Genomic DNA, 14,816 nt, shown 5'->3' with positions numbered 1-14,816 from the left:
TGAAGACCCTGGAGAGACTTGTTCTGGAGCTGCTCTGGCCTATGGTCAGGCCACACTTAGATCCCCTCCAGTTTGCCTACCAGCCCCGACTAGGAGTTGAGGATGCCATCGTCTACCTGCTGAACCGTGTCTACGCCCACCTGGACAAGCCAGTGAGCACTGTGAGGGTCATGTTTTTTGACTTCTCCAGTGCGGTCAACACCATCCGCCCTGCCCTGCTGGGGGAGGAGCTGACAGCAATGCAGGTGGATGCTTCCCTGGTATCATGGATTCTTGATTACCTGAATGGCAGACCACAGTACGTGTGCTTGCAACACTGTGTGTCCGACAGAGTGATCAGCAGCACTGGGGCTCCACAGGGGACTGTCTTGTCTCCCTTTCTCTTCACCATTTACACCTCAGACTTCAACTACTGCACAGAGTCTTGTCATCTTCAGAAGTTTTCTGATGACTCTGCCATAGTTGGATGCATCAGCAGGGGAGATGAGGCTGAGTACAGCGCTACGGTAGGAAACTTTGTCACGTGGTGTGAGCAGAATTATCTGCAGTTTAACGTGAAAAAGACTAAGGAGCTGGTGGTAGACCTGAGGAGAGCTAAGGTACCGGTGACCCCTGTTTCCATCCAGGGGGTCAGTGTGGACATGGAGGATTACAAATACCTGGGGATACAAATTGACAATAAACTGGATTGGTCAAAGAACACTGAGGCTGGTCTACAAGAAGGGTCAGAGCCGTTTCTATTTCCTGAGGAGACTGAGGTCCTTTAACATCTGTTGGACGATGTGAGGATGTTCTACGAGTTTGTGGTGGCCAGTGCTATCATGTTTGCTGTTGTGTGCTGGGGCAGCAGGCTGAGGGCAACAGACACCAACAGAATCAACAAACTCATTCGTAAGGCCAGTGATGTTGTGGGGATGGAACTGGACTCTCTGATGGTGGTGTCTGAAGAGAGGATGCTGTCCAAGTTGCATGCCATCTTGGACAATGTCTCCCATCCACTACATAATGGACTGGTTGGGCACAGGAGTACATTCAGCCAGAGACTCATTCCACCGAGATGCAACACAGAGCGTCATAGGAAGTCATTCCTGCCTGTGGCCATCAAACTTTACAACTCCTCCCTTGGAGGGTCAGACACCCTGAGCCAATAGGCTGGTCCGGGACTTATTTCTTGGCATAATTTACATATTACTATTTAATTATTTATGGTTTTATTACTATTTAATTACTTATGGTGCAACTGTAATGAAAACCAATTTCCCCCGGGATCAATAAAGTATGATTATGACTCTATTTGGGAGACTGGGCAAGCTAATAATAAATGGAAGTGTATACAAATGTAGAGTAACAGATCCCAGAAGGAAGCTGGGTAGGTAAAACAGGCATGTGGATTACTTGTATTCTATTCCTCAAGTAGAAAGGCAAGAGTACAATGTCAGATGACAGCTTGAACAGTGAATTGTTTTGGTTACCACAATACAAGGATGGGATAGCACAAGACCAGATGCAGAGGAGATATAGAAGACGAGTAGGTTGAATGTTATAGTTATGAGTAGGGTGTGATTGGGCTAGTTGTTTTGAATGGAAAAAAGGATAATGAGGGGAAAACTGAAGTGTACAAAACTACGAGAAGCCTAAATCAGGGAAACAACTAAAGATTTAAATAAATAGATGAAAGAATTAGCCAAAATCTTTTATCTTACACCCAAAAGTCACTCAGGGCCTACATTTGCTATACAAAAGTAATAAAAAAAAACAGATGAGAAGATACGAGAACTTGATTATACCTAGCAGATTCCAATATCTAGTCCATTAAAATAGGCACCTAGTTTATGTGCAAGTCAGAAATCAAGAAACTGGTGTCATTGCAGGTTAGTGAAGTCAACATGTACATTTGCACAACATTGAATTAAATATGAGAAGGGTTAAATTTTACTTTGCCATTTCCTTACATTGAAAGTTCACTATTCACATTTATATTGCTTTTTGTTTGAGCCATTCTATATTCTTCTAACTCTGATGTACCAAATGTACTTGCCAACTAAATCCATAAATCATTATGTACTTCATCTCAATACCTGCAGAACTATGCAAATGCTTTAGTTTTATTTTAATTGCAAGTTTCTGGATGAAAATCACAGCAAGAAGTTTAAATAATCATTAACAAATAAGAGTCATTAATCTAAGACATTAATGACTCTGAAGACTAATTTTAAGATAGATATATTGAAGGACAGAACCATACCAGATACCTTACCTGCCAGCAGATGTGAGGGGATTTGCGTTCCAGAATATACTGAGTTAAAGGTGAAGGTTCCAGTTCATATTTATCAAAAGGGAGTTTATCAATAACCATTGGGTCACAATCAACACAAGAGAACTTCACCACTGGATGGGCACTACGAGGTGGCTGGATTAAACGATAAAACATCAAGAATGAATTATGAGTAACCAGTAATGAATATTTTATTTCTCTCTCCTTTGTTCTCACAAGTTGTAATCACCAGCCAGCCAAGTCAAGAGTATGGGTGTCAACAGTATGCCTTTTAAGTAATAAATGGCAGAGTGAAGAGAACACCAACTCAAATTTACAATATTAACATATAAAACTTTATGATTTTAGGAGTTCCTTACTTGAACAACCAAAACTGAAAGTAATCAAGCATTAAGAAAATGTTGTGCTAAAGTACTGGAGCAATATGACAAAGTTTCTTCTGTAATTCCCAATTTTGTTAGCAATCCACTCTTTCACCACCCTCTGCCAAAAGAAATTCCTCCTCATCTCTGTTCCAAAAGGATGGTCTTCTATTCTGATATTGTGTCACCCACTCTTGGATGATCCTCTCCACATCCACTTTCAATATTCGGTAGCTTTCAGAAATTCTCTCCACCCCCCGCCCCCCAACATTCTTCAAAACTCCAGCAGATACATGTCCAAAACAATCAAACACTCCTCACATGCTAACATTTTCATTCCTGGGATCATTCTTATGAACCTTCTCTGCAGTGCCAGCATATCCTTTCTTAGATAAGAGGCCCAAAACTGCTCACAATACTCCAAGTGTGGTCTGACCAATGCCTTATAAAGCCTCAGCATTACATCCTTGCTCTTAGGTTTTAGTCCCCTCGAAATGACCACTAGAATTGTACCTACCATCCTTACTACTGACTCAGCCTGCAAGTTAACTTTAGGGAATCCTGCATGAGGACTCACAAGTCCATTTGTACCTCATTTCTGAATTTGCTCCTCATTCAGAAAACAGTGTTTTTTCTTTCTACTAAAGTACCTGACCGTTCACTTTCTGACATTGCATTCCAATTGCTACCTCTTTGCACATTCTCCCAATCTATCCAAGTCATTCTGCAGACTCCCTGCCCCTCCACCTACCTTTGTATCATCCACAAACTTGGCCACAAGGCCATGAATTCTGTCATTTAGATCATTAACATACAAACCGAGAAGTAGTGGATGCAACACCGATCCCTGAAGAACACAAGTCACTGACAGCCAACCAGAAAAGGCCCCTTTTATTCCCACTCTGCCTTCTGCCACTCAACCAAGTTCCTATCCAAGCTAACACCTTCCCTATACTATGGGCTCTCATCTTGTTTAACAGCCTCATATGTGGCAAATTGTCAAAGGTCTTCTGAAAATCCAAGTAAACGGCAACTACTGACCTTTTGTCTGTGCTGCCTGTCAACTCTTCAATGAATTCCATTTTTTAAGTCAAGCGTGATTTCTCCTGAAGAAAACCACCTATTATATCATATGCCTCCAAATATCCTGAAACCTTTTCCTTAATAAACAACTCCAACATCTTCCCAACTCTGAAGTCAGGCTAACTGGTCTATAATTTCCTGTTATTTTGCCTCCCTCCCTCCTGAGAGTAGAGTGATATTTCCAATCTTCCAGTCCTCCAAAACCATTTCAGAATCCAGTGACTCTTGAAAAATCTCTGGAAAAAAAAAAAAAAAAGCCTCCATATTCTCATCAGCTCCCTGTTTCAGAACACTGATTGTAGTCCATCCGGTCCAGGTGACCTATCTACCTTTAGACCTTTCAGCTTTCCAAGCATCTTCTCCTTAGTCATAGCAATTACAATTACTTTTGCCCCCTGACACTCTTGAATTTCTGGCATAAGACCATAAGACATATGAGCAGAATTGGGCCATTTGGCCCATCGGGTCTGCTCGCCAATCAATCATGGCTGATCCTTTTTCCCCTCCTCAGCCCCACTCCCTGGCCTTCTCCCCATAACCTTCAATTCTGTGGCCAATCAAGAACCTTTCAATTTCCACCTTAAATACACCCAACGACCTGGCATCCACAACTGCCTGTGGAAACAAATTCCACAAATTAGTACACGCCCAGAACCAATAAACGTTCCCAGAATCATCCTTGTGAACCTCCTCTAAACCCTCTCCAATGCCAACACATCTTTTCTTGGAGAAGGAGCCCAAAACTGGTCACAGTATTCAAGGCGTGGCCTTACCAGTGCCTTTTAAGCCTCAGCTTCACATCCTTGCTCCTGTATTCTAAACTTCTTGAAATGAATGCTAACATTGCATTTGCCTTCCTCACCACCGACTCAACTTGCAAGTTAACCTTTTGCGTGTTCTGCACGAGGACTCCCTGGTCCCTTTCCATCACAGATTTTTGGATTTTCTCCCTATTGAGAAAATAGTCTGCACATTTATTTCTTCGACTAAAGTGCATGACTGTGCATTTTTCAACATCGTATTTCATTTGCCACTTTCTTGCCCCTTCTCCTAATCTGGCTAAGTCCTTCTGCATCCTACCTGTTTCCTCAACACTACCTGCCCCTCCACCAATCTCCATATCATCTGCAAACTTGGCAACAAAGCCATCTATTCCATCATCTAAATCACTGATATACAGCATAAAAAGCAGTCCCAACGCTGATCCCTGCGGAACACCACTAGTCAGCCGACCAGAAAAGGATTCTTACATTTCCAGTCGCTGCCTCCTACTGATCAGCCAATGCTCAAACCATGCAAGTAACTTTCCTGTAATACCATGAGCTCTTACCTTGGTAAGCAGCCTCATGTGTAGCACTTTATCAAAAGGCTACTGAAAAGCTTCATCCACTGCATCCTCTTTATCTATTGTACTTGTAGTCTCCTCAAAGAATTCCAACAGTTTGTCAGTGAGATTTTCCCTTTAGGAAACCACACTGACTTTGTCCTACGCTGTTCTGTGTCACCAAGTATGCCATAACCTCGTACTTAACAACTGACTCCAACATCTTCCCAAACACTGAGGCCAGACTAATTGGCCTATAATTTCCCTTTTGCTGCCTTCCTCCTTTCTTAAAGAGTAGAGTGACATTTGCAATATTCCAGGCCTCCAGAACCATAACCAGAGTCCAATGATTCTTGAAAGATCATTAGTAATGCCTCCACAATCTCTACCACTACCTTTTTCAGAACCCTAGGTGTAGTTCATCTGGTCCAGGTAACTTATGAACCTTCAGATCTTTCAGCACACATTTCTCCTCCCTCACACCTTTCAACACCTGGCACACTACTAGTGTCTTCCACAGTGAAGACTGATGCACAATACTCATTTAAGTTAATCTGCCCTCTCCTTGTCCCCTGATATTATTTCTTCGGTCTTATTTTCTAGCAGTCCTATATCTGCTCTCATCTATCTTTGATTTTCCATATACTTGAAAAAGCTTTTTCTATCCACCTTGATATTGTTTACTAGCTAGCTTTCATATTTCATCTTTTCCCTCCTAATTATTCTTTTAGCTGCTCTGTGTAAGTTTTCAAAAGCTTCCCAATCCTCTATCTTCCCCCTAATTTCTACTTTGTTGTGTGCCCTCGTTTGCTTTTACATTAGCTGTGACATCCCTTGTCAGCCACAGTTGTACTATTATTTCTTAGTTTTTGGAATACATCTATCCTGCACCTTCCTCATTTTTTCCACAGAAATTCAAGCCATTGCTGTTCTGCTGTCATCACTGCCAGCATCTCCTTCCACTTTGGCCAACTCCCCTCTCATACCACTGTAATTTCCTTTACTCCACTGAAATACTGCTATGTCAAACTTTACTTTCTCCTTATCAAATTTTCAGTTGAACTCAATCATCTGGCATGCTGCTAATGTCTTTGACAGTGAAGACTAATGCAAAATACATAACAGTTCGTCTGCCATTTCTTTGTCCCCCATTACTACCTCTCCAACGTCACTTCCCTACAGTCCAATGTCCACTCTTTCCTCTTTATACCCAAGAAAAAATCTTCTGGTGTGCTCGTTTATATTATTGGCTAGCTTATCTTCTATTGGTTTTTAAAATCTTTCCAATCCTCCACCTTCCCACCATTTTTGCTATACCATATGCCTCAAGAGAAACGAAATGTATTAAATGCACACAACCACAACTTACTAGGGTTGGAGAGTTTTGGTCTGGCCAAAAGGATTCAGGGATGGGCCAATGTCCAACTGGAACACCAGTTTTGTGGTTGGGACGCACATAAATGAGTTTGTGACAACTGTGCCAGAGTTGTGGTCCAAGCAGAGGGGTAGATTTAAGGGCATCAGGAGCACCATCTAGAACAGATAAACAGCATTCATGTGATGAACCACCATATTTACCATTAGTTGTTTCAAAATACTACAATACCTTGCACAAAGAACTTCACATCTTCCATCCACTGTATGTAACGATTGCAATTACAAAGGAGGTCAGGCAAACGAGGGGCTCAGATTCTTGGGTGGCCTTTCAATTGTAGGACCTTCATTTCAAATATTACTCTGGACTTAGTGGAACAAAGTTTCCCACTGGTTATTTGAATTTATGGGCATGGTCTTGTAGTACAGAGCTGTCTTAATTTGATGTTGTGAGAAATAGCTACGTTTTCACATCCTAGTCCCAAGGATGTCTGAAATGGATAAAATGTGCTTTAAAATGCAAGGACCTATTATCCATAACAATAGGCTAAATGAGCATAAAATTATTACAAGTTGTAGCGACAGTACTGGGCACATCCTTAATGATAAATTCACATTTATCCACCCACACTCAACCAAAGAACAACCAAAATGAAGGCACCTTGGGAGTCTTTGGTTGGCTGTTACCTTTTGTGCATTAACAAAAAGATTCAAAACAGCAAAGATTAACATTCAGAGAATATTAACTATTCCTGGTTAAATGAAGACTAACACTGAACAACTTTTCTACTCATAGACCTTTCCAAAAATGTCTTTTTTCAAAAATATTTGACAGGATTCTAATCATTAAATTTGAAACAAGCAACTCCACAAAGCAAAACTAGCTTACAGCCTAAAATATTTTCATCATTCTTCATGATTAAAATAATTCTTTCTAATGATAAAGAATGAAATTAAAACATGGTAAGCGAAGACAAGAGTGTATGCAAGATGGCTGAATGAAAATATTTTTTAAATCCACCTTACTGGAATGTTGGCTGAAGGCTGTTCAAATAAAACATTTTTTTTTAATTACTCCTCCCCACCCAAATGTTAGCAGGATTGAGGTTACACAGATCAATATTTTGATGATACACGTAAATAGTCTGGATTTCAGGTCATAGTAAATCTTGTAGTAATTAATCAAAACCACATGAGCATAGAGTCAAAGATGGCAAGATTTTAATAACTGCAAATGTTTAATGTGATTATTCTGGGCTTTCAGAAATAATATTCAAAATGCTCAGACCAAGCAGAGAGCTTTCATTCAGCAAGTATCAAGTGAAACAGCTGCGATTAGAATCCAGTTTAGAACTTCATTGCTTTCTCGCACTTGTACTTTTGAAAAACAGACTGAAAATGGTCAAATGAAACAGCACTGTTAATTTGTAGTGAATAAACATAAACCTGACTTATTGTCATGTTCATCTCACTGCACTTCAATGCCCCCATGAACATGCCACAATTCCCTGATGTTGCAACCAGATATGAAATAAATCCAAGATTTCTTTCTCAACAATTCTGTTTCAACATGCTCACTAGAACATATCTGATACATTTAGAATGTTTCATAATATGTCACTTACCTCCTATGTCTCGTCCTTCTCACACTTTTTTTGTGCAAGATCGGCAAAGACCTTCAAGTCTTTTTGTTTCTATATATCAATGAGTATTGGACAAATGTTCAACCCAAAAGCCAAACAGCAAATCACATTTGTTGTTTACAACTCCACATTCTGGCTCTGCTAAAAGGTTAGTCACTTAAGAATCCTCTTGATATTCTTCCAATGTAGCCTTCATTAGTCTAACTTGTTTAAGCTTTGGATAAACTAGTATCCTCAGATGTTATAACTGAGATGGGAGAGGTGTTGTCATACTGCAATAAGCCTTTATTATATCACACAATAAACAACAAATTCACTAGACCAGTGTGAAAACAATTGACTCCTATATTGCAACTGTTGAGGTAACAAACATTTCAACTTCACAAATCACTACTCAAATACGAGATAGGAAATTGATGTGGGAAACAAACTGCAAGACATTTTTTCCAATCTATTTTTAGTCTCTCAATGCTATGGAGTAATAAAGGTTGGATATGAAGTTACTACTTTAATTAAGTTGGCAGTCACAGCAAAGTTCCTCCTCGGTCATGCTCTTTCCAGCCTGAGGACATGTGAACAGATATCTAAGAGTGCACTGCTGCCATGTTCTTCATCTACAAGGTACTTTCTCTGATGCATTGCATTATGGGGAGTTACAGTAGCCATAGCTAGCCCTTGGCATTTTCTAATTACTCCCACTTTCACCAAGTCATTGTGCACCCTTTACACCCCAAATTCCATCTACACCATCTTTCTCCCATGAACCTTAATTCTCAAACCCCATCCCTTTTCTTGATATCCCAGTTCCCAAAACCTGTTTGCTGCCTTGAGGCAAATTAGGGTGGTTAAGTCCCCAGAGCCTGACAAGGTGTCACCTCGCACCTTGTGGGAGGTAAGTGCAGAAATTGCAGGAGCCCTGGCAGAGATATTTACAATGTCCTTAGCCACAGGTGAGGTGCTTAAGCATTGGAGGACAGCTAACGTTGCTCCACTGTTCAAGAAAGGCTCCAAGAATAAACTGGGAAATTACAGAGGCAGATGAATCTGATTTAAGTAGTGGTTAAATTGTTGGAAGGTGTTCCACGGACAAGATATACAAGTATTTCGATAGACAGGCATGATCAGGGATAGTCAACATATCTTTTTGGGTGGTAAGTCATGTCTATCCAATCTTTTTTCTAAGGAAGTTACCAGGAAAGTTGATGAAGGGAAGGCAGTGGGCTTTGTCTACATGAACTTTAGCAAGGTATTTGACCAAGTCCTGTATTGGACTGGAGGCCTGTGACTAGTGGTGTGCTGCAAGGATCAATGCGGAGTATGTGTTGTTTGTTATCTATATTAATGATCTGAATGATAATGTGCCCATCTGGATCATCAAAATTGAGGATGACACCAAGACTGGAGGCGCTGTGGACAGAGAGGAAGGCTATCAAAGCTTGCAGTGGGATCTGAACCAGTTGGAAAAATGGCACGTGGTTTTTAATGCAGACAAGTGTGGGGTGTTGCACTTTGGGAGAATAAACCAGAGTAGTACTTTAAAAGTGAATGGTAAAGCACTCAGGAAGGTGGTAGAACAAAGGGATCTGGGAATACAGATATACAATTCCTTGATAGAGTCTAGGTAGATAGGGTTGTATAGAGAGTTTTTGACACATTGGCCTCCATAAATCAACATTTTATGTAGAGGTGTTGGAATGCTTTTTTGAAGTTATACAAGATGGTGGTGAGGCCTAATTTGGAGTTCTGGTTAACTACCTACATGGAAGATATCAATAAGATCGAAAGAGTACACAGAAGATTTACAAAGATGTTGCTGAAACTTGAGGATCTGATCTACAGGAGGAGGTTGAATAAGTTAGGGCTTTATTCTCTGGAGCATATGAAAATGAGGAGATTTTTAAACAGAGGTGTACAAAATTACGAGGGGCATAGACAGGCTAAATGCAAGCAGGCTTTTTCCATTGAAGTTGAGTGAGACAAGAAGTAGAGGTCATAGGCTAAAGGTGAAAGATGAAATATTGAAACTGGAACCTCAGAGGAAACTTCTTCATTCAGAGGGTGGTGCAAATGTGGACTGAGCTACCAATGGAAGTGGTGAATGTGGGTTCGATAGCAACAGTTACAAAAAGTTTGGTTAAGTATATAGATGGGAAGGGTATGGAGGGCTATGGTCCACATGCAGGGCAATTGGACTGGGCAGAATAACAGTTCAGCAAAGACTAGAAAGGCCAAAGGGCCTGTTTCTGTGCTTTAGTGGTCCATAACTCTAATCTACATGCCTGGCCCATCTCCCAAACAGCCTCTCCTGAGTCTAATGTTGGCCTCAGCTGTTAAATAACCAAGTGCAACTACTTAACACTTGTCATCCATGATGAAGTATTTTAATATGGGAGAAAAGCATCCCAGGAGAACATTTCAGCTTGTAAAACTGTATTCAATGGGAAAAGAGGACTTGCACCTTTGGAAATTCAAATACAGATTGTCCTCCAGAAATGCAACTCTTCTGCAATGTAAGGGTCACCTGCACACTATACCACTGGCCAAACAGTCAGAACCTAGTCAAACTTCAAAATTTACTGTGCACTGCCATGGCTTATTCTTTTTATTGGCATAAAATTTAATAGGATAGATAAATAGAACTTATTCCTGCAAGTACATAACAATGACATAAACAAAATTAGAACAAGATAAAAGAAGATTCTTAACACCTGTGATCATTGAAATCTGGAACACTATTACCAAACTTCCTTCCACCAAGGTTATGATTTCAGAATCAAAAAGAACAGATTCTTTGAGAAGCATTTCAAGGATTGTAGTATCAAAGCAAGAAAATAGGGTTTCCATATACGAATCAGACATGATAAAGTGAAAAAAAAAGATGCACAACCTGACTGGCCATTTCTTCTTTCTTTGTTTCATTATAACCACTCCTCTTTGATTGGCACTCTCACCACAAAAAAAAATCACTAATCACACATCATTCATCAAACTCTAATGTACAATTCATGGGAATTAGGTAATTTAGTTTCGGTCATCAGTGCTTGCAAAATCCCAACTGACCTTCGCCAATAGGTGGTGGATCTGGACCAGTTTTTTCAAAGTGCAGCACCACTCCACTTTGTACTTTTTGCACAAGTGACTCCAGACACTGAAGCAGCATTCGCTGTGTGCACACACAGTATGAACGACCTAGAACATTCACAAAAAGAAGTGCAATGTTAGCTATATTTGGCAACATTTTAATAGGACAAAAATAGTATAGAAATCTTTGCAAGAATATTGTTCATATTAAATTTAGCCAAAATAAAATTCTAAAATATCCAATGTATCAAAACACCAGAAAAAGTTGAAAGTTAAGATGCCTGTCTCAAACATTACAAGTTTCTTTTTTCAGCTGAGTGAGGTGGAATAAAGGATCAATTCTCTGACAAGTTACTGCATGGGATAACAGAGTATGTAACTGGTGTACAAGTAGTAAATGGGACACAAGAGATTAACAGTGTAATTCCTGCCTTTTACTCAACATGGCCTACTGTACACGTGCAGTTCACATCCACATTGCAATACAAAACACCAACATTGGTGCAACCAGCTGTACAATGATAGTTACCTGTGTTATGCACACAGACAAGTGTATTCATGCATCTTCACAGCAAAGCTCTGAACAAAAGTCATCAGCCTGAAATGTTAATCATCTCTCTATGCATGCTGGCTGACCTGCTGAACATGTCCAGAAGTTCATTTACACTTCACAACTCCTGAAAATTAACACCTTGAGAACCAATATATTCACTTTGGTTGGTCAATCAATCTGAAAATCAACACCTATGCGTGGCATATTGCAAATTTTAGACCATGATACAAGTCAGGTTTTTGGAACTCAACAAGATACTTGTGTAACAAGAAAGTAACTAGTCCAGATGAAGTGTCTCCACCCAAAATATCAACTCTTCATTTCCCTCTACAGATTCCGCCTGATCCACTGAGTCCCTCCAGTGGTTTATCTCTGACCTAATATGTCTAATAGGTCAGCCAAGCAAGGAGAATACCTTGTTCCGAGTAAGCTTAAATGACTGCAAGATAGAGATGGTATCTCAGACAACTACAGGCAAATTTCTTTAACCTGAACACCTGTACCACAAGGTGTGGGGAAGGGGAATGGCAGGGGAGTGGCCTGCAGTGTGCTTCACATGATAGATTCACTGCTTGAACAAGCATTTTTAGATCAATCATACAGGTGCCAATAGACCAAATGCTATTTTTCTCAATAAAAGCCTACCTCATGTATAATTTGAAGTAGGCACATAACCGCAGTGCGCTAGGATAATCAACGTTACATTCTACACAACCTCAAGCCAAAAATCAAACTAAACAGATCAGCTGAGTCTTAATTTTAATAAGAACTGTTCAATCAACTATTACATACATTTGTAATACATTCGCCAGCTCATTGAGGGTAAATAGGTTTGCCAATATTGAAATACAGATTGAATCTGGTACCACATAGGGGGATTTAAATTCAATTAAATCTCTCTGGAATAAGTGACAACAAAACTCAGATCATTGTTGAAAAAAAGCATCAATTTCATGACTATCCTTTTGGTAAAGAGATCTGGCACTGTATCGACAGAAACACAGCTCACACTTCTGAATTGGCTTGGGTCAAGTTTCTCAAATTCACCAACAAGCTGCCTTTCTTTGGGGCAAAATTTTCACAGATTTCAGTGTTTAGAAAGACCAGCGTGTTTTCTCATTTAAGGATGGTCAATGTGCTGGCTCTGCCAACAACATGAACACCACATGTATCAATTAAACTTATCCACGAGCAAACAGGAATTCTGCAGATGCTGGAAATTCAAGCAACACACATCAAAGTTGCTGGTGAACGCAGCAGGCCAGGCAGCATCTCTAGGAAGAGGTGCAGTTGACGTTTCAGGCCGAGACCCTTCGTCAGGACTAACTGAAGGAAGAGTGAGTAAGGGATTTGACAGTTGGAGGGGGAGGGGGAGGGGGAGGGGGAGGGGGAGATGGAGATCCAAAATGATAGGAGAAGACAGGAGGGGGAGGGATGGCGCCAAGAGCTGGACAGGTGATTGGCAAAAGGGGATACGAGAGGATCATGGGACAGGAGGTCCGGGAGGAAAGACGGGGGGGGGGGGGGGGGGGGACCCAGAGGATGGGCAAGAGGTATATTCAGAGGGACAGAGAGAGAAAAAGGAGAGCAAGAGAAAGAATGTGTGCATAAAAATAAGTAACAGATGGGGTACGAGGGGGAGGGGGGGCCTTAGCGGAAGTTAGAGAAGTCGATGTTCATGCCATCAGGTTGGAGGCTACCCAGACGGAATATAAGGTGTTGTTCCTCCAACCTGAGTGTGGCTTCATCTTTACAGTAGAGGAGGCCATGGATAGACAAATCAGAATGGGAATGGGATGTGGAATTAAAATGTGTGGCCACTGGGAGATCCTGCTTTCTCTGGCGGACAGAGCGTAGATGTTCAGCAAAGCGGTCTCCCAGTCTGTGTCGGGTCTCGCCAATATATAAAAGGCCACATCGGGAGCACTGGACGCAGTATATCACCCCAGTCGACTCACAGGTGAAGTGTTGCCTCACCTGGAAGGACTGTTTGGGGCCCTGAATGGTGGTAAGGGAGGAAGTGTAAGGGCATGTGTAGCACTTGTTCCACTTACACGTTAAGTGCCAGGAGGGAGATCAGTTGGGAGGGATGGGGGGGACGAATGGACAAGGGAGTTGCGTAGGGAGCGATCCCTGCGGAATGCGGGGGGGGGGGGGGGGGGAGGGAAAGATGTGCGTAGTGGTGGGATCCCGTTGGAGGTGGCAGAAGTTACGGAGAATAATATGTTGGACCCGGAGGCTGGTGGGGTGGTAGGCGAGGACCAGGGGAACCCTATTCCTAGTGGGGTGGCGGGAGGATGGAGTGAGAGCAGATGTACGTGAAACGGGGGAGATGCGTTTAAGAGCAGAGTTGATAGTGGAGGAAGGGAAGCCCCTTTCTTTAAAAAACGAAGACATCTCCCTCGTCCTAGAATGAAAAGCCTCATCCTGAGAGCAGATGCGGCGGAGACGGAGGAATTGCAAGAAGGGGATGGCGTTTTTGCAAGAGACAGGGTGAGAAGAGGAATAGTCCAGATAGCTGTGAGAGTCAGTAGGCTTATAGTAGACATCAGTGGATAAGCTGTCTCCAGAGACAGAAAGATCTAGAAAGGGGAGGGAGGTGTCAGAAATGGACCAGGTAAACTTGAGGGCAGGGTGAAAGTTGGAGGCAAAGTTAATAAAGTCAACGAGTTCTGCACGCGTGCAGGAAGCAGGGCTTCTGTCTCTGGAGACAGCTTATCCACTGATGTGTACTGTAAGCCGACTGACTCTCACAGCTATTTGGACTATTCCTCTTCTCACCCTGTCTCTTGCAAAAACGCCATCCCCTTCTCGCAATTCCTCCGTCTCCGCCGCATCTGCTCTCTGGATGAGGCTTTTCATTCTAGGACGAGGGAGATGTCTTCCTTTTTTAAAGAAAGGGGCTTCCCTTCCTCCACTATCAACTCTGCTCTTAAACGCATCTCCCCCATTTCACGTACATCTGCTCTCACTCCATCCTCCCGCCACCCCACTAGGAATAGGGTTCCCCTGGTCCTCACCTACCACCCCACCAGCCTCCGGGTCCAACATATTATTCTCCGTAACTTCTGCCACCTCCAACGGGATCCCACCACTAAGCACATCTTTCCCTCCTCCCCCC

General features: G+C 41.8%; 1 protein-coding gene across 2 annotated transcripts in view; it reads right to left on the bottom strand.

Moving 5' to 3' along the window:
* LOC140199151 (integrator complex subunit 6-like) overlaps nt 1-14,816 on the bottom strand; it is a 121,676-nt gene that overhangs the window by 47,659 nt on the left and 59,201 nt on the right. For both annotated transcript variants that reach the window (XR_011886356.1, XM_072260756.1), the window contains exons 6-8: nt 11,122-11,250; nt 6,414-6,577; nt 2,258-2,410 (exon numbers count right to left, since the gene is read on the bottom strand). Coding sequence is in view for 1 of the 2 variants with exons in the window: in XM_072260756.1 (XP_072116857.1) it covers nt 2,258-2,410; nt 6,414-6,577; nt 11,122-11,250 (446 nt within the window). In the remaining variant the exon portion in view is untranslated. The remainder of the gene's footprint in view (nt 1-2,257; nt 2,411-6,413; nt 6,578-11,121; nt 11,251-14,816) is intronic.

This window comes from Mobula birostris, chromosome 6 (assembly GCF_030028105.1).
Source record: "Mobula birostris isolate sMobBir1 chromosome 6, sMobBir1.hap1, whole genome shotgun sequence".
Lineage (NCBI taxonomy): Eukaryota > Metazoa > Chordata > Chondrichthyes > Myliobatiformes > Myliobatidae > Mobula > Mobula birostris.
The sequence above is the reverse complement of the archived record's forward strand: the minus strand, read 5'-3'. Positions and strand labels throughout refer to the sequence as shown.